The sequence below is a fragment of the Canis aureus genome, chromosome 20 (assembly GCF_053574225.1).
Source record: "Canis aureus isolate CA01 chromosome 20, VMU_Caureus_v.1.0, whole genome shotgun sequence".
Lineage (NCBI taxonomy): Eukaryota > Metazoa > Chordata > Mammalia > Carnivora > Canidae > Canis > Canis aureus.
Genome location: NC_135630.1, coordinates 59,298,028 through 59,322,606, shown reverse-complemented (window position 1 = coordinate 59,322,606; position 24,579 = coordinate 59,298,028). Strand labels below are relative to the sequence as shown.

General features: G+C 38.9%; 2 protein-coding genes across 3 annotated transcripts in view; one reads left to right on the top strand and one right to left on the bottom strand.

The window, feature by feature from the left end:
- Nucleotides 1–1,088: 1,088 nt before the first annotated feature.
- TNFAIP6 (TNF alpha induced protein 6) lies at nt 1,089–17,466 on the bottom strand. Its single transcript, XM_077861701.1, has 6 exons — nt 17,284–17,466; nt 13,126–13,263; nt 11,206–11,367; nt 7,237–7,465; nt 5,154–5,194; nt 1,089–1,749 (listed from the first exon to the last, which is right to left on the bottom strand). The coding sequence occupies exons 1-6, from the start codon at nt 17,375–17,377 to the stop codon at nt 1,580–1,582; spliced, it is 834 nt and encodes a 277-aa protein (XP_077717827.1). The 5' UTR covers nt 17,378–17,466; the 3' UTR covers nt 1,089–1,579.
- The window catches only part of LOC144291858 (uncharacterized), a 42,022-nt gene continuing 28,472 nt past the window's right edge, over nt 11,030–24,579 (top strand). For both annotated transcript variants that reach the window (XM_077861703.1, XM_077861702.1), the window contains exons 1-3: nt 11,030–11,467; nt 18,449–18,609; nt 21,910–22,043. In XM_077861703.1, coding sequence (XP_077717829.1) covers nt 21,981–22,043 — 63 coding nt within the window. In that variant the 5' untranslated portion in view covers nt 11,030–11,467; nt 18,449–18,609; nt 21,910–21,980. The remainder of the gene's footprint in view (nt 11,468–18,448; nt 18,610–21,909; nt 22,044–24,579) is intronic.

Genomic DNA, 24,579 nt, shown 5'->3' with positions numbered 1-24,579 from the left:
TTGATAAACCCCATGGTTATGCTTAGCGCTCATCTTGGTAGATCTACTGGCAGCATTCAACACAGTCAGATGCTCCTCCTTGATATGTTTTCCACTAAGTGTCTAGAACCCCAGAGGATACTCGGATACTCCTTCTAATTCATCCTTGACTCCTGCTAAGTCTTCTCTGCCGATCTTGCTCTTCCACAGTTCTCAGCCTTTTTTTTTTTTTTTTTTAATCTATACTCATTCCATTAGTAATTTAGTTAGGAACTCCCTCTAACCTATTTCTAATATGTAGTTTACTAATTTATCATGTTTGATTATTGTCTCTCTCCTCCCACCAGAATATAAGCTCCCCAAGCCTGGGGATTTTTGTTCACTTGGTTCTTGAGTGTTTCCTAAGTGTCCAGAACAGTGCCAGGCACATACATTTTTGTTGAATTTAATTGGATAGTAACCATTACCCCCTCATATAAAGGGTAACAATTATGACTTTTAACTTCTATGAAAGCAAAGCCGTAAAACAACAAGAATAAAATATTAATGAATGACTATATCAACCCGTAATGAGAATATTCACTCTAAACAAAAAGACAAGAGACCCCAGCAAGATCAGTAAGTGTGACAGTAAATAAAATTAACCTTTAATAAAAATTGTAAGAATCAAACTTCACATAAAATGAAATTGCAACATATATGACAGACATGAAATTATATATCTGATATATACTGATTTCTTTTAAATTAATAAAAGATTGTATAAGTAAAAAGGTGAAAGACATGAAAAAATAATTCACAAAAGAAATAAAAATAAATAAACCAACCATCAATCTCACTGTAAATTCAAACCATAATGATAAGTCACTTTTGCCCGTAAAAAAAGGAAATTGTATTTTTTTTTTAAAGCTGTACATTTATTACTTTTTAAAAGTAAACTCCACCCCTCAATGTGGGGCTCAAACTCATGACTCTAAGATCAAAAATTGCATGCTCTACTGATTGAGCCAGCCAGAGACCCTAAGAAAATTCTATTTTAACTAATATCTAAGCCAATAATTCTACTTCAAGGACCCTATCCCAAATAATTAGAGAGCTGTACAAATACATATGTTCAAGGATATTTATTGCAGCAATATTTATGAAAGCAACATAAAATTCCTACAATAAAGTATGGAGCAATCATACCATGGAATATTTTACAGCTGTTCAAACTGTTTTGCAGAATACTCAATGATATGGGAAAATCCTCAAACCATAAAGTTCAAGGTTAAAAATACTAAGATATTAAACTGTTCATGGACCAGGATCCCCAAATTTCAAATACAAATACGTATAGATACATATACCACAAATTAAAAAATAACTAAAAGAAACAGATATATAAATGTTAATGCTTGTTATTTTTATGCAGTAGGATTATGAGAGATTTTGTTTTCTCATTTAAAGCTTTCTGTATTTTCCAATTTCCCCCAAAGTATCAGATATTGCCTTTCACATTTAGAAAAATAATAAATAAATGTTATTAATAATAATATAAAAGTGAGATCAAAGGGCTTCCAAAAGATGCAAACATAAACACTGAGTGTCCTTTTTTGTTTTATAAATGGCTAAATCTTCCAGCTAAAAAGTTCTTATTTCCAGTAGAAGTAGTGCTTGTGTTTTTTCCTTGACTGGATTTGGATAGAGGATCCACTGCAATGTACTTGATTTGGAAACCTCCTGCTGTCACTGAAGCGTCACTTAGAAACTTCAAGGTCATGACATTTCCTGGGGAGGAGAATGCAAAAAAACAAAGATGTTACTCTGCTTTGATTTAGCTGGCAGTTCAAAGACTCCTCATTCTTACAGGAGAATATAAAAATTCGTGAACCAGACTCCCGGAATTGAGAGCTGGATTCTCAAGCTGTAGAGTCCGTGCTTCCTCTGCCGCGTGTAGCAGGGGGAGAGACTGTCCTATTCTCTCCCCTGGCCCTTCAATCTGTCCTTCAGGAAATTTTGTCTATTCTGTTTTAAAAGATATTCTTTTAAAAAATGAAAAAAAAAAAAGGTATTCTTTAGGGACACCTGGGTGGCTCAGCAGGTGAGCATCTGCCTTCAGCTCAGGGCATGACCCCGGGGTCCTGGGATCGAGTCCCGTGTAGGGCTCCCTGCATGGAGCCTGCTTCTCCCTCTGCCTGTGTCTCTGCCTCTCTCTCTGGGTCTCTCATGAATAAATAAATAAAATCTTAAAAAAAAAAAAAAAGCTATTCCCTTATAGAAGGAATGGCCACTGAACTACAGGAGAATGTCAGGCAGTTTAAGCCAATGAGATATGGGTGGATTATTTATAAATGATGTTAGGGCAACAAGCTTTATGTTGCAAGAAACAAAGCCACAACCCTAAATCCCTACTTTACACAGAGTGCTTAAATGCATTTAACCTGTGTTAAAGACCAAGCTGTGCTTAAAAATAAAAAGGAAAATGTTATTATATAAAATAAAATATGAGAATATTTTTTGTTTTTCACCAGGGAAAGGTCTTCTTAATCCACATCACAGATCCAGAATTCATTACAAAAAACCCCCAAATAACCCAAAAAACCCCACCTACATTGAATGCTCATTTTTGCCAAGCACAGCTTTAAGTGCCTTTCATCTATTAAGTCATTTATTCCCCACAACACTATGAGGTGGATATTATTAAAATATTTATTTTATAGGTGAAATTGAGGCATAGAGAGCCCGGTTTGAGTAGCTAGCCCAAGGGTGCAAAGCTAACATGGTGGAACCAGATTTGAGCCTGGTGCAGTCCACTACTTGCTCTTATCCACTACACTTTCCTCAGACTTGGAAGAGTTGCCTAAATTAAAAACAAACAAAAAATAACATTTCATAGGTTACTCAATATATACAAAGTGGCACTGTAGGGCCAGTGCCAATTTGGCAGCATCTACTGACACTTAAAATGAAATCACTTGTGCTTTCAGAATTTCACTTCTAGGAATCTACTCTTAAAAAAAAAAAAAAAAAAAAAAAAAAAAGGAGCACTGCAAAGTCGAGGTTTAAAAATATCTGGTGAAATGGCCCAAAAAAGGGAAATCAGAAAAACCATCTTTAGGACTTTAAATATTGGTACATCCGTACGGCAACCTGTAGGCAATCATTAAAATGAATTTGGTGATCTACATCCTGTATGCTGACTTGGAAATATGTCCATGATATCTGTGTAAATACTGTTTATATAGGAAAACACCTGGCAATGGCCACTCTGCAGTCACTCACTGCCTTTCTTGGGTGCAGAGAGATGAGAGTGGGCATATTCTTATTTTATATACCTTTTATTAAAGTGGTGTAGTTTATGGGTAGTTTTTAGTTCATTCATTTTCTGATTTTGTTTTTTAATATAAATCTCCTCGCGTGAATAAGCACATATTTAAAAAGAAAACTAGATCAAAATGTTAACAGTATATCCTTGACTGGATTATGCTTCAAATATATTTTAAAACTTTTTCTATTACTTGGTATCAATTCCCTCCTCTTGCTGTTTTGCTGAATCTTTGGCTATTTTAACTGTGTCCTGTTCTGTGTGTTGGTTTATCTCTCTGAATAATAAATTGTGTGGGTTTTTTTTTTTTTCAATTCCTTGCAGTTGTGTTAGAAAAACACTGATTTGATTACGCTTGCAGTAAGTTTTTTCTATTTTAGACAAAACAAGAAAAATGTCAAGTTTCAGGCTTTGATTCTCCCTGTTTCTTTCTTTTTTTTTAAATAGAATTCTCACCCCCTGAACTACCTCCTACAGCTCCTATCTTCCTGTAACTTTCTGTTAACGTAAAATATGCTCTCAAGAAAAGAATGAGATAAACAATTTAATAGGCTGTCCTCACTAGGAAGATGCTAACACAGAATGAATAGCTTTTTTAGCATTAATCATTCAAGGACTGAATAAGAAGTTCCATCTCTTGTAATAATGACGCATAAATGAGAATTTCATGAGAACTCCGTGCACCTCAGGGCTAGGGTGTGGGAGTAATTCAGCTAGTGGTATTTGAGCTTAAGGACTACTTAGAAATTGCAATGCAGTGTATTTTGTTGTTTTTAGTTGCAAAAACATTATGATCATTTTTTTTTGACTTGGAGGAAAAAGAGCAAGTAAGAATGCCAACTACTAGTGCTGGGGGTGGAAATAAAAAGAAAAAAAAAAAAACAAGAACACCCAAGAAAGTGAAGATTCTTAGCTAGAAAATATCCGTATAGGCCAATGGCAGTAGTATTGCTTATTGAAGTAAATATATTTGACTACCAGCTCATTGCTCCAGGCACATTGTATAGAACCAAGTCACAATGGGTCCCCTGGGGAGCTCAGTGGGTGGGCCTCTGCCTTTGGCTCAGGGCGTGACCCCGGGGTCCCTGGATCGAGTCCCACATCGGGCTCCCTGCAGGGAGCCTGCTTCTCCCTCAGCCTGGGTCTCTGCCTCTCTCCGTGTCTCTCATGAATAAATAAATAATATCTTTAAAAAAAAAAAAAGAACCAAATCACAAAATTCACAGGAGTTAAAAAGTTCTGGAGCTCATTGCCAACCATAACTGGCCTTTTGAGGTTTACTATGCATAATTAGCATATTAAAAGCTCCCTGACATCTTCCAATAAAGAGACCAGTTTATCATTGTTCAAACTCAGGTTTCCCAAATTCGCTTGACCTTAGAGTTCTTTTCTCATGCAACACCTATTCAAAATGTGTCCTGCAGCTGTGTTCTTCACAGCCTCTGGGGAGTGCTGTACTAAGATACAAATGCACTAAGTGTGATATAAAATTTTTTCAGTGACAGAAGGTATTTTTTAAACTTTTGATACTTTTGAAAATACTTTTCAAGCCTTTACTGATGAAACATTTGGTCTTTTATAACCACGTGTTACGGACGTCATAACCGACAGCAGTGTTCGGAGGTTTGCAGATTCCAGACCATCTCAGACTGTGTTCCTGCACCTGATGAGTTTACACATTTTTAGTGTAAGGAGTTGACATTAGTCTTTAAGTGGAAACACTGCATTTTACAAGCTGGTGAGCTACCTCTGTCCCAATGGTTCTCTCAACTTTAATAAAGGAAATAGTAATAACTACTGGGTTCTTCACTTTCAGTGACACTGGGAAAACAAATCCCAGTCCTACACCTCAATTTAGAGCCATTACCTGTACTAATGATGTCTTCTGGAAGCTCATCTCCACAGTACCTGAAAGGAAATTTTTTAAAAAGAGAAGTCACACAAAAGAATATTACACAGCTACTGGACATGGCTCTGACCTGTATTTAAAGTGCTTTATTTTCCTAAGCAATGGCTCCTTTTTCTATTGTTTGGGTTTTTTTTTTTTTAAACTTGAATTTGTAAGGGGAAAAGAGGGATTAAAACAAAGTTGGTTGTTTGAAATGACCTCAGTATAAATGAGATTCTTTTTTTTTTTTTTTATAAATGAGATTCTTAAAAAAGAATATGTGGCATTTCTACCTTGTGTACTTGCAAAACTATTTGTGTAGTAGACAATTTTAATCTGTTTGGAAAAATTTTAAATTTGATTCTGATTAATCCCATAAGTTTTCTTCATGGTTAAAGAGGACTAGGTGGATGGCTGATGGTATTAATAATCTGAATTCTAGAGTAGACTGATCTAAATGTGGAAAATTTTATTGGACTTCACAAGAGGGATTGATTTTTATCTGAATCATGACTTGAAAGGAACTCCCTTGTACATTACATAAAAGGGACGAATTTATCACATAATATAAATCCAATAAATAACAAATCAGTCTATTGAAAACCTTTAAAAAAACAGTATATGATTTTATCTAGGGCTATAACTGATTTCTGAAACTAGGTTTAGAATGAAAATGTCACCTTGATTCTCAAGGTAGGATGTCCATTCTTTCAATAAATACTTTGCTCTTAATTTCTCCAACCCTGTTTCATCTCTTCTTCAAACTATGTTTTAAAACTATTTGCACTTTTTCCCATAGCAGCAAGATAAAACAAAACAAAGAATTTCCCTCCAAAGATCATTGTCTATTTATGCAAGAAGTGCCTTTGTTTCTCTTTGTAGTTAAGTTACACATTTCTTTTTTTTTTTAAGTTACACGTTTCAAAGTCACAGCAAACTACTGAGTGTATCATTTTTAAGTGTCCTCACTACTATTTTCTTTCATTTAATTATTGTTATGGATAATAGAAAATTGATAACTGATAGTCTATTAATAATGGATAGTCTCAGATATGCGTTATTTGGTAGGGGGCTAAATAAATAAAATACATAATTATATGCTCTGATTTGTAATATTTTGTGAGATAAAGTTTAAACTACACTGAAGATCTGGGATGGCAACACAGAACTGTATCCCAGCGTGTTGAAAAACCAAGGTAGAAATATTGAGGAAAGGAGCACTTGTTTTTGTGGCAAAGAAAGCTATTTTAGGGGTGTCTGGGTGGCTCAGTCAGTTAAGCATCTGCCTTGGGCTCAGGTCATGATCTCAGGTCCTGGGATGGAGCCCCACATTGGGCTTGCTGCTCAGTGGGGAGCCTGCCTCTCCCTCCTGCTCTCCCTCACCATCTCTTGCTCGCTCTCTCCCTTTCAAACAAATAAACAAAATCTTAAAAAAAAAAAAGAAAGTATTTTAAAGACAATGTCCATTGTACAGGTTTAGGTAAATTTTGTGAGAAGGGGCTATACTTTGCTTAATTCTTACATTTATAATGCTTTAACACAATGCTTTGTACACAGAAGAAAGGCAATCGTTACTGAATTTATAATTAATTTTAGGAGGTTGATAGTAATTACAATACTTAAAAACCCCAACAAACTTCTCAATTCACATGTCTTCGTCCTCCTTTTGTTAGTTGAATTCTGAGGTCTTTTAATTTTTTAATTTTTTTTTTGAAAGTTTTGTTTAAGTAATCTCTAGACCCCACATGGGGCTTGAACTCAAGACCCTGAGATGAAGAGTTGCACGCTTTTCTGACTGAGACGCCCTGAGGTCCTTCTAAATAGACTATTTGATTCTTACAACTTAACAGTAATCAAAAGTCAGCTGTCACTGTTTTAGTTATAAGAACATGCAGCAGCTGACTGGCATCACCTATGAAGAAAAATCTTTGCTAAAAGAGATATGGTGTTGCAGGGAAGTAGAAATACTAGATAATCAATAACTGTGGGGACCTTAAAGAAAATTAAATATCAAACAAAACGTTGGAGGTATTTTTAACTCCTTAATATGGGAAACACATACCTTCCCACAAAACCATGGACGTCATCGTAACTGTCATATATTTCAACATAGTCAGCCAAGCAGGCTGGGTCATCCTCAAGGTCAAAGTCCAGAAAGCTCAGGTGAACACGCTGACCATACTTGACTCTAATGTGCCAGTAGCAGATCTGGTTATCATCATACTCATTTGGGAAGCCTGGAGATTTAAAAATTCGCTTTGGATCTGTAAAGACTCCACCACACTCCTTTGCTGAAATGGATACAATGAAAAAAAAAAAAAAAAGAAAAGAAAAGAAAGAAAGCATTAGAAGAAATATAACCTCTGTTTTAAGCTGATATGCACTTCTTAGCTCCTATTTATTACTTTTAATGATATATTAAATATGTATTCTTACAGCTAAAGAATGAATGTTTTCATTATTCATCACTAAATTCTTTCAAATGAATATAGACTGAATTAAAAGATAAAATAGCAAGAAAAAATAGCAATTTAACTAATTGGGCTCCTATTTACTTTTTTTGCTTTTTATCTTCTTAGCTTAGAATGCACAAATCTCAGGGCTCAGTGATCTCAGGGTTGTGGGGTCAAGCCCCACACTGGGTGTAGAGATTACTTAAAAATAAAAAACTTTTTAAAAGAATGCGTGTCTCATGTGTACATGCTCATGTATTTTGATGACTGTGTATACCCACGTTACCAACAGCCCAATCAAGACGGCTGGGATTTTGTCCTTTGTGTTGTTTTGTCAACACTGTATCTTCAGAGACTTGGGCACGTAGGATAATGAGTCAGAAAAATTCTGTTTGGAAAATCATGATAGAATTTCAGGATCACAAGGGACCTTGAAGGTCATTCTAATCCAGTTAAAAGGAATAATTTATGACCATTCTATATGCCTTTCACTGGTTTTAAATTATCGCCTTAATCCTAATATTTGAGGATTTGATGGAGATATTCATCTTTGGTTTTTTATTTTTTCTTTTTTTCTTTTTCATGTTTGGTTTTTTAAAGTCATTTATCATTTTATAGATTTCTGTCCTGCCTTCTAACTTGGTATGAGAACAAACAATCAACCTCTGCCAGAACCTGTGATTATATAGTGTGACCTGGTGGGAAATGTATGGAGAAGCCCTGGTTAATTTCAATTTCAGATCAAGTAAGTGTCTAATGTCTTGAAAAAAAGATCAATCTGGAAACTCAAAAATAATGTGAATGTTGGTGGTGATGGGGACTGTGGTAGCATTTGAAGACATTTTTCATTATATCAGAGGCTTTTTCCAAGAGTCTTATCCTTTCAAATAGCTATTAAAAAAATTGTGTTAGAATTCTTTTTTTTTTTTTTTTAAAGATTTTATTTATTTATTCATGATAGTCACAGAGAGAGAGAGAGAGAGGCAGAGACACAGGCAGAGGGAGAAGCGGGCTCCATGCAGGGAGCCCGATGTGGGATTCGATCCCGAGTCCCCAGGATCGCGCCCTGGGCCAAAGGCAGGCGCCAAACCGCTGCGCCACCCAGGGATCCCTGTGTTAGAATTCTTAATGCCATAGAAGTTAAGGAAGCTTATCTCCCCAAGGGCCGAACAGGATCTTAGAAAGATAGAGGACTGACTAAGGAAGGTCAGGGATCTAGTCTGAGCTCTGTGACTATTCTATACTTCAAGTTTTTCATTGGTAAAGTAAATATGATCATGCCTCTCCTATAACCTACCTCACAGGGCTATTAAAGGATAGCAACATCAAAGATAACTTAAGGGTGTTAGGTAAAACGTAAGCTGTTCTTATTGTATTCTTGAATATTATATAATACTTAGATTATATGTGTACATAAGCATGTACAGTGCCAGCTTTTGCAGTGATTTGCTCTGTCCCATACCATCCTATCTCCGCTGTCTATCCCATAAGATAAGGAAACAATTCAAATATTGAGCTATTTGGTTGTCTATTTAGCTATCCAGCTGTGTTTTATTGGTTAATTATAATCATTGGTTTCTTTTTATGATATCATTATGATTTTTTCATTCCAATTATTTTTCATTGAACTGTTTCTCTCCCAGGGCTAGCTCAGGCTCACCACATCCTAAAAAATCAGCATGTCACTGAATCCAAAAGTAAGCTGAGAATTGAGTAAGAACAAGTCTCCCAGGATTCGGTACAAATATTCCCAGAGTAAAAAAGGATTCAGCTTGTCTGAGAAGCAAAAGCAATTTATAAAAATGTGTCAGTTAAGGTGGCGCTCTTATAAAAGGGCAAGGAAATACTGTAAGGAACTTTCCACTAGCACTTCTTCATCTCCCCTAGATCTTGACCTGTGGAAATGACTGAATAGATGCTCAGGGATCCTAAAGTCTATCAAGCAAAGGAAGAATCAGAGAATATACTTGGAAATAAAAGTGACTCTTGAGAGTAAAAAGAAGCCTGCTTGTATAAATATACTGAAGAAAAAGGAAGAGGGAGGACGAGAAGATATGGGAACTATTAACAATAAATAGAGAACTAAATATAACAGGTTTAACGTATGTCAAGGTGATTTGAAAATTATAGTCCTGCATAAATGCACTATACATATTTATTCATATTTTGTCTTAAGTGGGCATAGATGATGCCTCTAGGTTAAATTCTTTTCTACTTAGAATACAGATTAATTTGAGATAAAGATTAGTTACAAGCATGAGAAATGGCTCTCCAATGGTTAATATCATTAAATAATAAATTCTATAGTAATATGCTAGACCTTCACTATAACTCGCTGTAACTTCACTATAGCGACTTTCTTATAAGGTAGATTGACACAGGACAACACCTGAGGATGCTTGGGATCATAAATGTGAGGAAGACTTGGTAACATATTGTAATTCTTTGTAGTATCCTCCTGGGGGAAATGTACCAAAAAAGAACAATCTATTTTTTCTCCAAGAACATGAACAAAGAATAGCTCTTTATGGTAATTATGTTGAATCAATTTTCTTTTTTTTTTTTTTAAAGATTTTATTTATTTATTTATTTATTCATGAGAGATACAGGCAGAGGGAAAAGCAGGCTCCCTGCAGGGAGCCCGATGTGGGACTCAATCCCAGATCCCGGGGTCACGCCTTGGGCTGGGCAGACACTCAACCCTTGAGCCACCCAGGCGTCCCTAATTTTCTTTTAAAAATTTTCCTAGCTACAATCAACCATGGGAAAATATAAATAAAAATATACTATATAATAAAACTAGTATATCCAGTATATCATTGTGAAAACAAACCACAGAGTGAGGGTTGCTTAGTTTGGAAGTTAAAGAATTTATACACAAAAAGAAATTAGGGGAAAATTTTACTTGGTCTCTTTTTTTCCTCCATTCTATCAAAGGGGTAATTTTGAACAGTTAACATTTGGTAGTATCACTTTGTTGTTTGGGCTAATTAACCATGACAAGTTTATAAGCTGCTTTTTTTTTTTCCTTTGTGGTTAGGAATAGAAAAAAGACCTGAATCTGGGATCCTGCCCTGCCTGCTAATTATTGGATATCTGATTTGGGGTAAGTTATTTAATTATCCAATTTCCTGACTTCTAAAATGGGTATAACAGGGACACCTGGGTGGCTCATCAGCTAAGCATCTACCTTCTGCCCAGGATGTGATCCTGGAGTCCTGGCTCCAGTCCCACATCGAGTCCTGTGTCTTGGGAGAAGGGAGCCTGCTTCTCCCCCTGCCTGTGTCTCTGCCTCTCTCTCTGTGTCTCTCATGAATAAATAAATAAAATCTTTAAAAAATAAAATAAAATTGGTAGAACGATAGCTCCTTGCAGAGTCATCACGAACGCTGACGGTGTAGATGAGGAGCATGAGGCAGTGTCTGGCCCAGCATAATCACTCTGTAAATGGTTGTTGTTATTAATAGTCATCATCACCAAGTTGATTTATCTCTGGGAGAAGGAGCCATTTGTTTTAATAACCTCTTAGTAACATGTAACGGTTTTAGCAAAGTATAAAATTATAATTTTTAACAAACCATGTGGGTTGTAGCAATAGGCATCCCATCTTTCACTCCTATTAAGACGGACTCCATAATCAATAATACCAGTTTTTCCAAATCCACAGTTGGGCCCCGGTTTCACAATGGGGTATCCAACTCTGCCCTTGGCCATCCACCCAGCAGCGCAGACGTGAAATCCTGCAAGAGAAGGAAAGGATTATGGACTAACCAGTTAACCCCTCGGGTGAGTGAAGGTCATCTTAACAAAAGTGGCCCCTTCTCAACTGCCCAAAGCCAGGTAGGTAAAAGGAGAAAAATGGTTTTCTTTCTTTAATTTTTATTATTTTGAAAAACGGTTCTTAAAAAAAAATAAAATAAAATTTGAATACATATAAAATATAACATCTGACTTTTACTAGAAAATGATGTCTTACTTGAAAAAAAAAAAAAAGAGGCAGATGGACTGGAAATCATAATCCCATGGATGTGAAAACAATCCAAGTTCAGAGCTGGCTCCGTTTCCTAAATGACCTATCTAGTGCCATGAAATAATTTTTGAAATTACCATCAGTCCTGGAAAATAATTTTTTTTCAAATGATAATTTAATTAATTTCTATTCCAGGACCAATTAAGATTTGCTAATATGTCTAAAAATTTGAATAGGGATAAACGTGCTCATTAATTCTGAACAAAGCGTCAGCCCTGTTTTCCCTGCCCAGCTTCAGAGGCTGTTTCAATGTTGGCCGCTGCCACCCAGGAGCGGTTCTACTACAGGTCCGGGAAGCCAGCAATGGCTCGGCCTTTGTGTCTGTTGTGCCAGGTACCGCACCCCGACCGCTCTGTGGGTCTAGACTGAGCAAGGTGCTGGCCGGACTTTGCAGATTTTTAGAGAACAGTTTTATTTTTGTCCTGAGAAATACGTATAATAGCAGCATAAGCTTTGCCAGGTGTTTTTTTGTTTTTGTTTTTTATCAGCAAAGGGGTTTCTTCAGTGGAGAAGAGAGTTCCGAATGGGGGTGGCCTTTTGGATTCTCTTGTAAATCCACGTAAAACCACCAGGAGAGATGATCATGGTGCATTTTTTTTTTCCCTAAAAAGAAGGAACTAGCACTAGTTAATCACTGCCTTTGCACCAGGTCTCTGGTCATCATCGTCTCAGTTTCTTTTTCCTGCCGTCTTACAACCTGCTTATCTTTCTTTTGATCCTCAAGTACAACTGCATTCTCCCACTTACCCTACAGAAATCGGGGGAAAAGGGGTGCCCGGGGGGCACAGTCGGTTAAGCATCTGACTTTTGGTGTCAGCTGGGGTCGTGATCTCAGAGCAGTGATTTCAGCGTTGGGAGATGGAGGCCGGCCTGGGGCTCCTCGCTCAGTGCAGTCTGCTTGCGACTCTCCCTCTCCCACTGCCCCTCCAACTCCCTGTACCCCCCACCCAACATGGGCGCGCGCTCTCTCTCTCTCCTCTCTCTCTCTCTCTCTTTCAAAATACATAAATCTTAAAAAAAATTTTTTTTGAAAAAAAAAAAGTCACCAAATTCAGTATTTCTTCTACCAAGCATCGGTAGAAATTTCTTTGAAAAACTCATCACGGTATAACATTTCACATCGAAGGAAACCCAGGCGGGTGTTAAGATAGAGCAGTGGTACAAATGAGTAGAAGTATTAAATCAGGAAGGAATTGGAGTGATGTTGGGATAATGAGCCTTTGTTCTCCTCTGACTTCTAATTCTATTAGGTCACAATGTTTTGTGACCCTGGATAAGTGGTGAGCACTAAGAACTCCCCCTGGTTCTGGGCAGAGCAGGTGGGCCGAGCCAGAGAGCAGAGAGGTCACGGGGCTTCGAGAACTTCTGGAAGCCCGGGAGAGAGACCCTGTGAAGGGGCCACAGGAAGGTGGGATCCCACCCTCCCCGGGGGTGAAAAAGGAGAAAATCCGTAGGTCACACGCGTTACCGATTTTGCGGGCCGCCTCCAGCTGCTTGTAGGTGGCGAGCCGGCCGCCCTCGAACTCGCACACGGCCTTGGCCTCGGCGTACGTGAGCCTGTAGCGGCCCGAGCGAGCTTCCCGGTGGTACACGCCAGCTGCCTGTTCTGCGAATTCACAAAAGGCCGTGAACACACTAGGTAGGATCCATCCTGGCAGAGCATCCATCCATCCTGGTGGCCTCCCCAGGGGCCTGCGCAGCCCTGCTTCCTGCCAAGGAGTTTCCTGGGCCAGTGGCCTCGGGTGGGTACGTTTCATGGTTAGAAAGCTTTTTCGGGGAAAATATGAATGAGGGGAATTTTAGAGAAATTTGAGGACATGGAGGAAACTGGAGGCTAACTTATGTTTCTGAACTGATGCCCTGAAAGAAAGCTGCAAACCAACACTGGGTTTCTGCACTATTGAAAGGTGACAAAGTTTTGACTTTTTTGGCTTTCTTTTTGGTCAGTTGAGAACTTGGAAGGGTAAACAGTGGGGGGGGGGGGGGGAGGGCAAGAGAAACCAATGGAAATTGATCCGCTCTGTAGGCTCACAAAGGTGGAAGAAAATAACCCAAAATATCCGTTTGAGGGAAGTGACTAATGCGACATAACTGAGAATTTAGTAAACAAATCAAAAACTACGGGAAGGTGTAAAGGAATCCCAAGCAAATAAGGACAGCGTTAAGGAAAAAAAATATAGATTCAAACACAGCAAAGAAAAAGTTGGGCACGGCGAACTACCAGTTGCCAAATTCTTTATCTGGTTTGTCTTTTTTTTAGTTTACGTGCTGTTCCCAACATATTTTAGGGTGTAAGTCAGAATGGATTGTCTTCCAGGACATCACTGTTTAAATTGTTTTGAGTTTGGAGTGCACTTTGCCATAGAAACAACGTGAGACGTTTTCCAGGACAATAATCATAACACCAGCTCTAATGGTTCCGTGTAGACGACCAGATTGTGATGAAATCTTGGTGCTGTGACCCGTGGTTCCGTGTAGATGACCAGATTGTGATGAAATCTTGGTGCTGTGACCCGGACAGCCCACCACCCATAAGGTCACTCCTGAGGAAGACACAGGTCCCTGGGCCCGCAGCAAGACACGGGCCCCCAGGCCGAGGCCGACACCCGGCCGTTCACGGAGGTGCTGCTGCCCCCTTGTCCTGCCCCTGCGGCCTGCAAGGTGTCCCCACATTTCACAGTAAAGTCCCGACACTTATGCACCGAAGACCACGGTCAATCGGAAGCTCAAGGCCAGGGGACGCGAGGAACATCAAAGCTCCCCCCATCCTCCGAAGGTCGCCTCCTGCCCTAGAGCCCCTCGTGTGGTGAAGCCTCCTTCACCGAACTGTGGCTGGTTTCCAATCTGGTTATTTTGAAAATATGCCATGTGGTTTGCCAAGTGCTGAGGATCGAGTCCTGGTCTCAGGCGACCCGGACACGAGTGGGCAGGCCATGGAAGCGCCTTTATTTTGAAGTAAGAGTACCAAGAGTTTTGGTAGAAAAAGGGGATGTGTTGAGCTTTCTCCTGTATCATATCAGAGATGATCAAAAATGTTAAAATTGTGTATGTTCCCTGAGAATATAGGCTATCCGGTCTTTACCAGTAGGAATTAATTTAACGTCTACACATGTTTCTCAAACTAAGATTTCCTTGTGTTTTACTCCCTAATCAAAATGTGACGTTCATGGGGAGAAATTAATTAACAGAGAGGTTTTTGAAAAACAATTTTAAGCTTTCGTCCAGGTGATTTTTCTTAAATTTCGAGTCCTAGAACTCATCTAGTAGTAAGATAGTAATTTAAATGGTGGAAATGTAGCCTTTTAGCATGTTATTTATTTATTTATTCATTCATTTTAGCATTTTATGATAGCGTTTTAAATTCATTAAATCGTATTCTATATTTTTCCTGAAAGAGCAACAAACTTCCTATTATTTTGCCTTTGAACAGTTGAAATCTCGTATGTGTTTGACAATTTTAAGTACACATTTATTTGAAAGTATTCCTCAATTCAGAATTTTAAACTACTAAGCTGGTCCTTTGTCCAATGAGTCATAATTTTAAAAGTTTTACCTTTCAGAAGGAATAATTTATTCATTTTTATAGCCCACAGTCATTCATTCAAACTGAGTCTTTAACCAACCCTTGTTCTCCTGTTAGCATGGGACGACAGGGGCACGTTGGCTCTAGTTTCTCCTCCTGGTTCTGTGACCTTGTACAAACGACTGCCTACACCTCGGTGTCCTCATCTATCAAATGGGAATAATGATAGCTTTGGAATATGTAAATCATTAAAACCTACGAGCATGACTTCTGGATCCTAGTAGGAGCTCAAGATAATGTTACTTGTTCTTCTTTTTTAAGATTCAGTACAATGGCTGAAAAGAAGTGCTTACCTGGGCAATTTTTATTTTCATAATCTATGTAAATTAGTTGAAGTGTCTTGTCCTTATCATTAAAACATTTACTATTTAAGGAATCATAATTGCCATTTAAGGAACTGGAAGATGCCACAGTTAAAAATGAACCTTAGCGGTCCCCTGCTTTGACTTTCTCATTTTACTAGTATAGAACTGAGGCCAAAAGCTTAAAGTGCTTTGTTTTGTGATAGTTACTAGCAGATTCCTACCTTCCTACCCAACTCTCTTCCTTCTCTAAATAGTTCTTAATACCATATTGACCTAACCAACTGTAAACAATTTGTGTTAGCCTGACTGGTCAATAATTTGTCCCAGATTGAAGCAATTTGCAATTACCCTGAGCCTCAGATTTGCAGCATACACTATTAACATTTGGGTGCGCTCCCCTCTACCTCTAGGACAGAACTTCTATTGTCCATGTTCACATTTTTGTAATATACAGCATCACTTAAAAAAATACAACAGCTCCAAATTGCTTGATCATTAGAGATTTTGACAGCGTTTCAAGGTTTGTGCATGTGGATTTACATCTTACCAGCTTTACGGCAGTTTTTTCCACTTGTAACAAATGTGTATATTTCTTAGGTTTGGGGATGTGCAAGGAAATAAACAAAGAGACTTGTTCACTCCTCGAGAAAGTCCCAGACCCCATCTTGGCCAAACGGATCGCACTGTTCAGCATGAAACTAGTTCACAGGCTCAAGCTGAAGGGGGCAAGGCTGTGCATTGCAAATCGAGCTTTTTAATGAAATCCGCATGGCTGCAGTTATTTCCAGAGAGACACATGCTGAAAGGGAAAATATTCCACAGCCATGTGCCTCCTGGCAAGCATAAAACCAAGATCTAGGTTAATTTTGGTTTCTCTGTATTTCTTTACTTTATACAAGAATTTGTCGATTTTCTCCTTGAGCGATTAAAATTTTTTTCACAATCGCACACAGTGATGAACATAAAGCAATGTTAATTTGTGGCCTGAGAAAGCATAGTTTAGAGTGCCATACAGGGTATTTTGAGTTTTCCCTATTTAGCCTTTTATGGTCTATTGTTTATATTCACAGGCGCTTGTCATTCCTTACATTTAACAAAACAAAACAACACAAGAAACTTTCCTTGTCTAACAAAAGGGGTAGAAAAGTATTTATATGGATAGCTCAAGCAAGAGGAATCAAAGTGGTGAGACTCCATTCAGAAATACAAGCTTTTCTTCATTTGTTCTGCATTACAAGGTGGCTTTGCATCAAACTAGTCCAAAGATGTTTGGAAAAAGCAAGATATCCATTACAGGTCAGAGAACACAGGCACATGATTATAAAATCATTGTATATCCCAATTTACCTGTGATGTTTCTGTTGTGGTTACCTGCTATGAAAGCTGAATGCAAATGCATTGAAGTAAATACAAAATACGGTGTTATTATTTTGCTCAACTTCCCATACTCTATACCATCACATCTGCTTTGAAAACTATTTTTTTCATATGGAATATAAATATTAACTTCTACTGAATAGTTCACTTTATAAAAAACTATTTTTTAACTTTAGAAAGCAAGAACAGTCATTTTTTTTAAGGCACGTGCATTCCAATAGCTGTTTTTCCTCAGCATTTTGTTTTAAAACAGCAGCCTTGAACAGAACAGAAAACTTTACTTTTCTCCTTCGACTCACTTCTCCACTAATTCAAAGAAGTAACGCCCCCAATAAGAAAGCTCATGAGTGAAGTTTCTTACCAAGCCATATAGAGTTATGAAAAATCCCATTGTTGAATCCCCATCCGTGCGCCTCTTCCCACAGCAAGACAAATAAGGAAATAAAGATGATCATATCTTAGTTGTAGAGAAGCAATAGCCTGTTAGAGGCTGCTCAGGATAAGCTCTCCAAGCAGAGGCTGAAATGTGACTGAAACATCTGGTTTCCACATCTTTTAAATGGTTTTTTCAACTGTGAGGTCAGCAAGTACTCTCCAATGGGGTTTTTCACTGTAGCGTTACACAATTAACTCAGTGTCTGAAGCAAATCCTCTGACTCATTTGCATTGGCAACCAAAATTAAGGATATAGCATGATCATCTACACTTTAAAATTCATGTACTTGGAAAGTGGTTCGTTCAGTCTGTCTGTACACACATTTTTCAATTAGGAAGTTTGTGTAACTCGCTGTAGATTCAGCAGTGATTAAAACAAAAACAGAAAACTTCGGTAGGAATTTTAAGAGAAAACCCTGAATGTCTTATTTGCAGTAAGTCCATTATAGAGCGTGGGGTTTAGGGTCAAGCACTCATCTTGAACTTGACACTGGTAATGTTACTGTAATTTTCATTAAATATTGCCAAGCTTGTAGAGGAAATTTAAAACAAAGGTGTACATAGTTTGGTAAATCCTAAGCTGTCTCCAGTGATGTCTTTACCCTCTGTCTGTGTGTGTCCTGGCGTGGATCTCTTGCAGACCTTGGTTTATTGTGGTCAGCAGGTCAACACATCAACTTCCAGAAAAGTAGCTCCATCTCAGAGCTTGAGGACACATCCCAGCAGCTCTGGGGTACCTTATTATATAACACAAATTTCTTGAAGATCGGGGGAAAGGGATTGAGGGGGGTAGATAGAGTTAATAAAGACATGACCCTAGCTTCCCCCCACTCTAACTTTGAAGGTGATCAAAATAAAAGGTGGTAATTAATAGTAGTAAAGTCAGCATACCTTAAAATAGCTCAAGCTTTCCACTCCTTTTGTGGAGGGTCCGTGGATCTAGCGATAGGCCCATTGCTCTGATGCTAGTGCCATTTCCCGTTGACTGACAGCCATCTGGGGGCAACGTTTTAGTTTTTCTACTCTTGCTGCCAAATTGCTTTCCATTTGTTTTCATATTCATTTCTCTCGTGCTTTCTTCGTCCCTCCAGTGACTTGGAATCCTTTGAAAATGCCAACTTTCTGGACTTGCCTGGTCTGAAGTTAGCCTGGAATCCCCTAGGTGTCTTTGCACTGAACATTGAAGGCTTGCTCTCATCTCTCCTGGAAAGAGCAGTTGTGAGGACGCAAAATTCACTGGATGCTCGCTAAGGTATGCATAAAATTATTAGGGTTCAAAATCTCTATTTTGGCCCCACAACAAATGAGAAATGAGGGAATTGTATCCCAGCTCACTGAGAGGGTTAGAGAGTTTGAGTTTGGTACAAAAAAGGATATAGTCTAGACCACGTGGGTGTGACTGTGAGGAACACAGCCGTGGTCAGAGAGAACAGGATGAATGGATAGTTGGAAGGAACAAACCATGACATTTTTCTGGAAAGTAGAATTATATGAGTATTTTAAGTTTGTGGTTTAGGAAGTAAATATAACATAAGGAAGGCTGCAGCACAACCATCACAGCTTCCTCTTCTTTGCCTGGTCACATATTTCCGGCTGTGCCCTTTCCACATTTCTTTGAAATACCCAATTTCCCCTGGCTCTCATTTATCAAAAGTCACTCTCAGGAAGGGGTTGGAAATTAATCTTTACTTAGGTCAAATAATTAACAACAACATCTTTGTTTATTTGCATTTTAATGAAGCCCCAAGTATAGGAAGGTATGAGCGGTGTTTTAACATGAAAATTTAATGATTGCTTTGATGGATTAACCCAATCCAGGTAGAGGACTTCATTTCCTCTCCCCCAACTCCCCAAAATACAAATATTTCCCCTTACCTCCATACAATGTTTGGAAACCCTACCCTCCCTTTCATCAAGCAAATTGAAAACCGTGCCTAATAGATGTGGTCTCTGGTTTTGAGAGAGTGTTCATTTCTATTGTCAGACTGTTCTTTTGTTCTATTTCTATTGTGGAAGAAAAGAAGTGGATGAGGATTTTCTTTCTTTTTTTTTTAATAATAAATTTATTTTTTATTGGTGTTCAATTTGCCAACATACAGAATAACACCCAGTGCTCGGATGAGGATTTTCTATGGAAAAGATGCAGTGGGGGATCGCCTGGGTGGCTCAGCGGTTGAGCATCTGCCTTTGAGCCTGGGGTGTGATCCTGGAGATCCCGGATCGAGTCCCACATCGGGCTCCCTGCATGGAGCCTGCTTCTCCCTCTGCCTGTGTCTTTGCCTCTCTCTCTGTGTCTCTCATGAATAAATAAATAAAATCTTTAAAAAAAAGAAAAGAAAAGAAAAGATGCAGTGGGTATGAGTGGGAACTAAGGGGAGGACAAGTGGGGGAAGAAGAGTAGCAAAGGGAGTGTGGCTTATGAACTTCCCTTGGAAGTTGCCTAAGATAAGTAGGTATCCTGCCCAACTCTTAGCACTACCCAGGACGTGTATGGGGAGCGGAGAGAAGACACACTTTTCTCTTAAAAAAGTTCCTTTCAGGGGCTCAACAGATTACCAGTCAAATGCTCTACCTTTTTAGACCAATGCTGTGCCACACCTGCCTGCCCCAATCTCTTGATTGGCCCGTCCCAAGGTGTGCAGTGTCTCCTCTTGCTCCTGTCAGTTACTGGTTGAGAGCACAGCAACACTTTTTCTTTTTTCTTTTTCCTCTTCTTTCCTTCTTCTTTCTTTCTTTTTTCTTTTTTTTCTTTTCTTTTTTTTTTTTTTTTTTGCAGAGGCAGCTCCCCTTTTGGTAGCTTTTCCACAATGTTCCAATACCCATATATCAAAGCAGCTACCAGATACCTAAAAACAGGATGGAGAGACCTCCACATCTGATTTGGTCTAAGCCTGCACTGAACAAGCTTGAGATCTCCTAAGCCAGCACAGTGGTTTAGTGATGTCACTGTTACACAAACTTAAAAAAAAAAGACTCTAAAATAGAATTTTAGATATCTGTCAGAAGATAAGAGGAGGCATATTAAGATTTTATTTTTATAAGCTCAGTCTCAGCTGGTAGGAAAAGATAGGAAGAAATGTCAGGTGGATGTGGATGGAGGAAGACAAGGAAAAGAGGGAAGAGAAACAAATTCCAAGAGATCTCATACATATCTGATGATATACTTTTAAAAAGACTGGATTTGAATAGCAAAATGTTGTAGGAAAATGCAATTCTTTGGCCATAGTATGAAAGCTAAAACACAAATTATATAATTTATTGATTATATTTTGTAATCTTGGAAAGAAAAAGGAAAAACAAGAGGAAAAGGAAAGGGTGGAGCTCAGTGAATTACAAAATATGTTAGCGAAAGACATCTTTAAGAACATTTCCAGTAAAGCTGTGAAATTATGCTACAGGAATGCCTCACCCATCCTAAAATCTTCATATGGACTAGTGCGGGAATAAGGACAATAATGGAAATTAAGATCATTCTAATTTAAAACAACTGGAGAGAATTTTTTTTTTTTTTTTGAGAGAGAGAAATTCTGATGCATGACGTAGAACAAGGTTAAATAAATAAAATATGGGGGTTCCTGATGGCTCAGTCGGTTAAGCCTCTGACTCTTGATTTTGGCTCAGGTCATGATTTCAGGGTTATCAGATCAAGCCCTGTGTGGGGCTCTGCGCTGAGGATGGAGTCTGCTTAAGAGTCTCTCTTTCCCTCTCCCGTGGCCCCCTCTTTCCCCCCAGCTTGCATATGTGTTCTCTCTTCTCTTAAAAAAAAAATAGGGATGCCTGGGTGGCTCAGCAGTTGACCTGCCTTTGGTGCAGGTCATGATCCCGGGGATCTAGGATCGAGTCCCCCATCGGGGTCCCTGCGAGGAGCCTGCTTCTCCCTCTGCCTTATTCTCTGCCTCTCTCTATCAGTCTGCGTCTCTCATGAATAAATAAATAAATCTTTAAAAATAAATAAAAATAAAATAAAATAATATATGTGGCATTCCACTCATTAATTCAATAAATACTTAAGAATCTTCAAGTGGAAGGCTGCCAACTTTTACAGGGCCAGTGAGCAGGATAGGGCCTCCATTGAACAATGGCAAATATATGGAAAAGTGAAAGATTTAATTATTTTATATCAAAAAGCTTTTAGAAAGTGAATATGACACTGAAAGAGACCTGACGTTGGATTTCCCATAGAGGTGTGATAGTCAGTAGTAATGCCCACTGAGTGTTTCTGGTTCTCCATCTTCTGGCGGCACGTACGTACTCTATGGCTTTCCAGGGTTTGGTGGGATCATGCAATTGTTCCTGGGCCAATAAAATATGATCAGAAATGATATATGTTATCTCAGAGCCAAACACTTGATTGCCGATGCTCCAGAACCCTTTCCCTTGGCCCACGTGGAAGAAAACATTTGAGATGGTGGCTATTCCATCACTTGGATCCCTGATTAACTCCTGATGTTATGTTATATAGCATGAATGAAATATGAACCTTTATTGTTTTTTTTTTTGGGGGGGGGGTTGTTCCTACTGTTAGCATGACTTGATCTTTCCTGATTTATAGGAAGAAGTGAGCTTATATGGGTACTAAAGCAAAGGATAATTTCGGAAGACTGGGGGTCTGTGGACGTTCAGATGCAAAAATTAAGACAAGAAGGGCAAAGAAGAAGAGGAGGAGAGAAGAACAAGGAGGTGGAGGTAAAATTTTATTTACTTAACATCCTTCTCCTCATCCTACCTCCTTACAAAACGCAGTTCCCCAAATCTGCCTATGATCTGCCTTCCAAGGTTATTTACAGGTGTTCCCCTATATGCATTTATTCCAGTCAAACTGCTCCCTATACCTGATAAGACCTGGAAACTCTACCTCCTTCTCCCCATCCCGTTGTCTCCCCTGACTCAGTGAGACGACCACAGAACTCATTGTTGGAAACTCAGAGACCACCTGGTTGGCATTTTACCAGTGTTGTGAATCCTTGCTATGCTGTCCCCCTTGTGTTGACCTGAAATCTTTCAGGTAAGTGAAAGATTCACTGCACTTAGGTGAGTGCAGCCTTCTTCAAAGAGAAGGATCTGTATCATCAGGGACAGCTTCACTTTTGAAGGAGGAATCATTTCCTCCTCCTCCGCCTTTATGTTCTGTTCCGTTGCTATGGGCAAGATCTTTGTGTCTCCTTCCACTCATCATCCCTTCTTTTAGTACAACAGGTGGGGCTAAAGGAAGGAGAGGAATCCAGCATGTCTCCCAGATGTCCTTTCACCACAGTTACCAAGCATCACTAGTGAGAGAAGTCCAAGACTTCCTCCTTGATTCCTCTCTTCCTCCTTGATTCCTCTCCTGCTCCACTTCCATGTGGCAGAGATTGTTAGATGATAACCACACCAGGTTCCCTTTCTATCTGGGCACAGTCATAGGCTACATTTCTCTGCCCCCCTCAGCGGGTAGGTGCATGGAGTAGATGGCTAAGTTCTACTTAACAGAGTGTGGGTTAATTTGATGTATACTAGTTTCAGACCAGACCCGTAGGAATTTCCAGCAAGTAGTCACTCATTTGCATCTGATGACTAAATGAGGACTTCCATGGCCCTACCTGAAAGTATAGTTGGAAGGTAGAAGAGCCCAATGCTCTGTGTGACCAGATAGAAGTGCTCCAGTCAGGAGTATCAAGCACAAGTTTACTGTGTCAAGCTATAGAGATTGGGATGTACTTGTTATCTTAATCAATATAATACCATCATATTGTATTAGACCTTCTTCTATCTGTATCCACCCTAGTCCATGATCTCATAGTCTCTTGTGTGGACTGTTATAAAAAAAAAAATCTTATTTCTCTTCTTCCACTCTTGTTCCCTTATAAGTCATCCTCTGCATAGCAGCTTGAGTGGTCTTTTAAGAGCATAAATCAGGACTTGTAATTCCCCTGCTTACAAACCTATTTCCTGTGGCACTGAAAATAACATCGGTCTCCTGATGTTGGTTTCTAACCCCACCCTGCTCTGGTTCTCATCCACATCTGCAGCCTCCCCCACCCAGCTGTAACTTGAACGTGCCAAGCTCATTCTCACCAAAGGGATTTTGCAGTTACTGTTTTCTTTCTCTGGAATGACCTCTCCATCTCTCTTGTGCTCAAATCTCATATTAATTACTACCCTCTTAGGGAGGCCTTTGTTGCTCAATCTAAAGTAGCCTCCTGTCACTTTTTGGGGAGGATCCTATTTTTTAAAGGTCAAGTTTATTGAGATATAATTTACATATGGCCAGTCACCCTTTATAAGGTATACCATTCTATGAATTCTGACAAATGCGTGCAATTCTGTAACTACCACAATCAAGATATAGAGAATTTTGGTCACCTGAAAAATTTCCCTCCATACTATCCTATTTTAAGTCTCTTCATTAAATTTGTTGCAATCCGATATTCCTTCTTATTTATGTATTAATTTATAATTTCATTCATTTGTTTTGTTATTTGTCATGTTCTACTAGAATATAGGCTCACAAAAGCAGGGATATCCACAGTGCCAGGAATAATACCTGGTATGTCATACTGTGAACAAATATTTGTGGAAGGAAAAAAGAAAGGAAAGACCTCTTTGAGTCATTGTATTTTCATATGTCCAATGAGATATGGTAATACCACCCCCTTAAGTGTACTTGTGAGGACCACAGGAGGTATGGACTATAGAATCCTCTAGCATCACTACATAGATTTCCTGTTGCATTTGAAGGCAGTCTTTCTTGGCCTATTTGACATTTTCAATAGGATTGGTCTTTTCATTTTTCCTTTTGCTATTTTCTTCTGTGGTGCCATCTTCCACTGGTCCAAGGCTTCTCTCTCACTAGTGTTGACTATTCAGGTCAATGATCTCCCTCAGCAGCTTCCGTACTAGCAGGAAAGAGAAGCTTCTAGGTTTCCTTTTGTTCTGGCCAGTGATTACTTGTGTTTCTTTCATAGACCCATACTATATACAGAGGAAAATAAGGGATTGTCTCTCATTTCCTGTCTTTATGGCTCCAGTGACTCAAGAAACCAAGTGGTCCCCCTTGCTATGAGGTCCTGGGGTTCTTAAAAGGATTCACTCCCCTCTCTGAGCCCCATTCAGTGCTTTGCCTTGGCCCAAACCTCAAGAGGGTCAGCCCCCTACATGTCCTGACATCCTTCTCTGAGGGACCACTACTGTAATTATGTCCATTTAGCTTTAGGTTGCAGTTGTCAGGTTTCTTATGATGTTC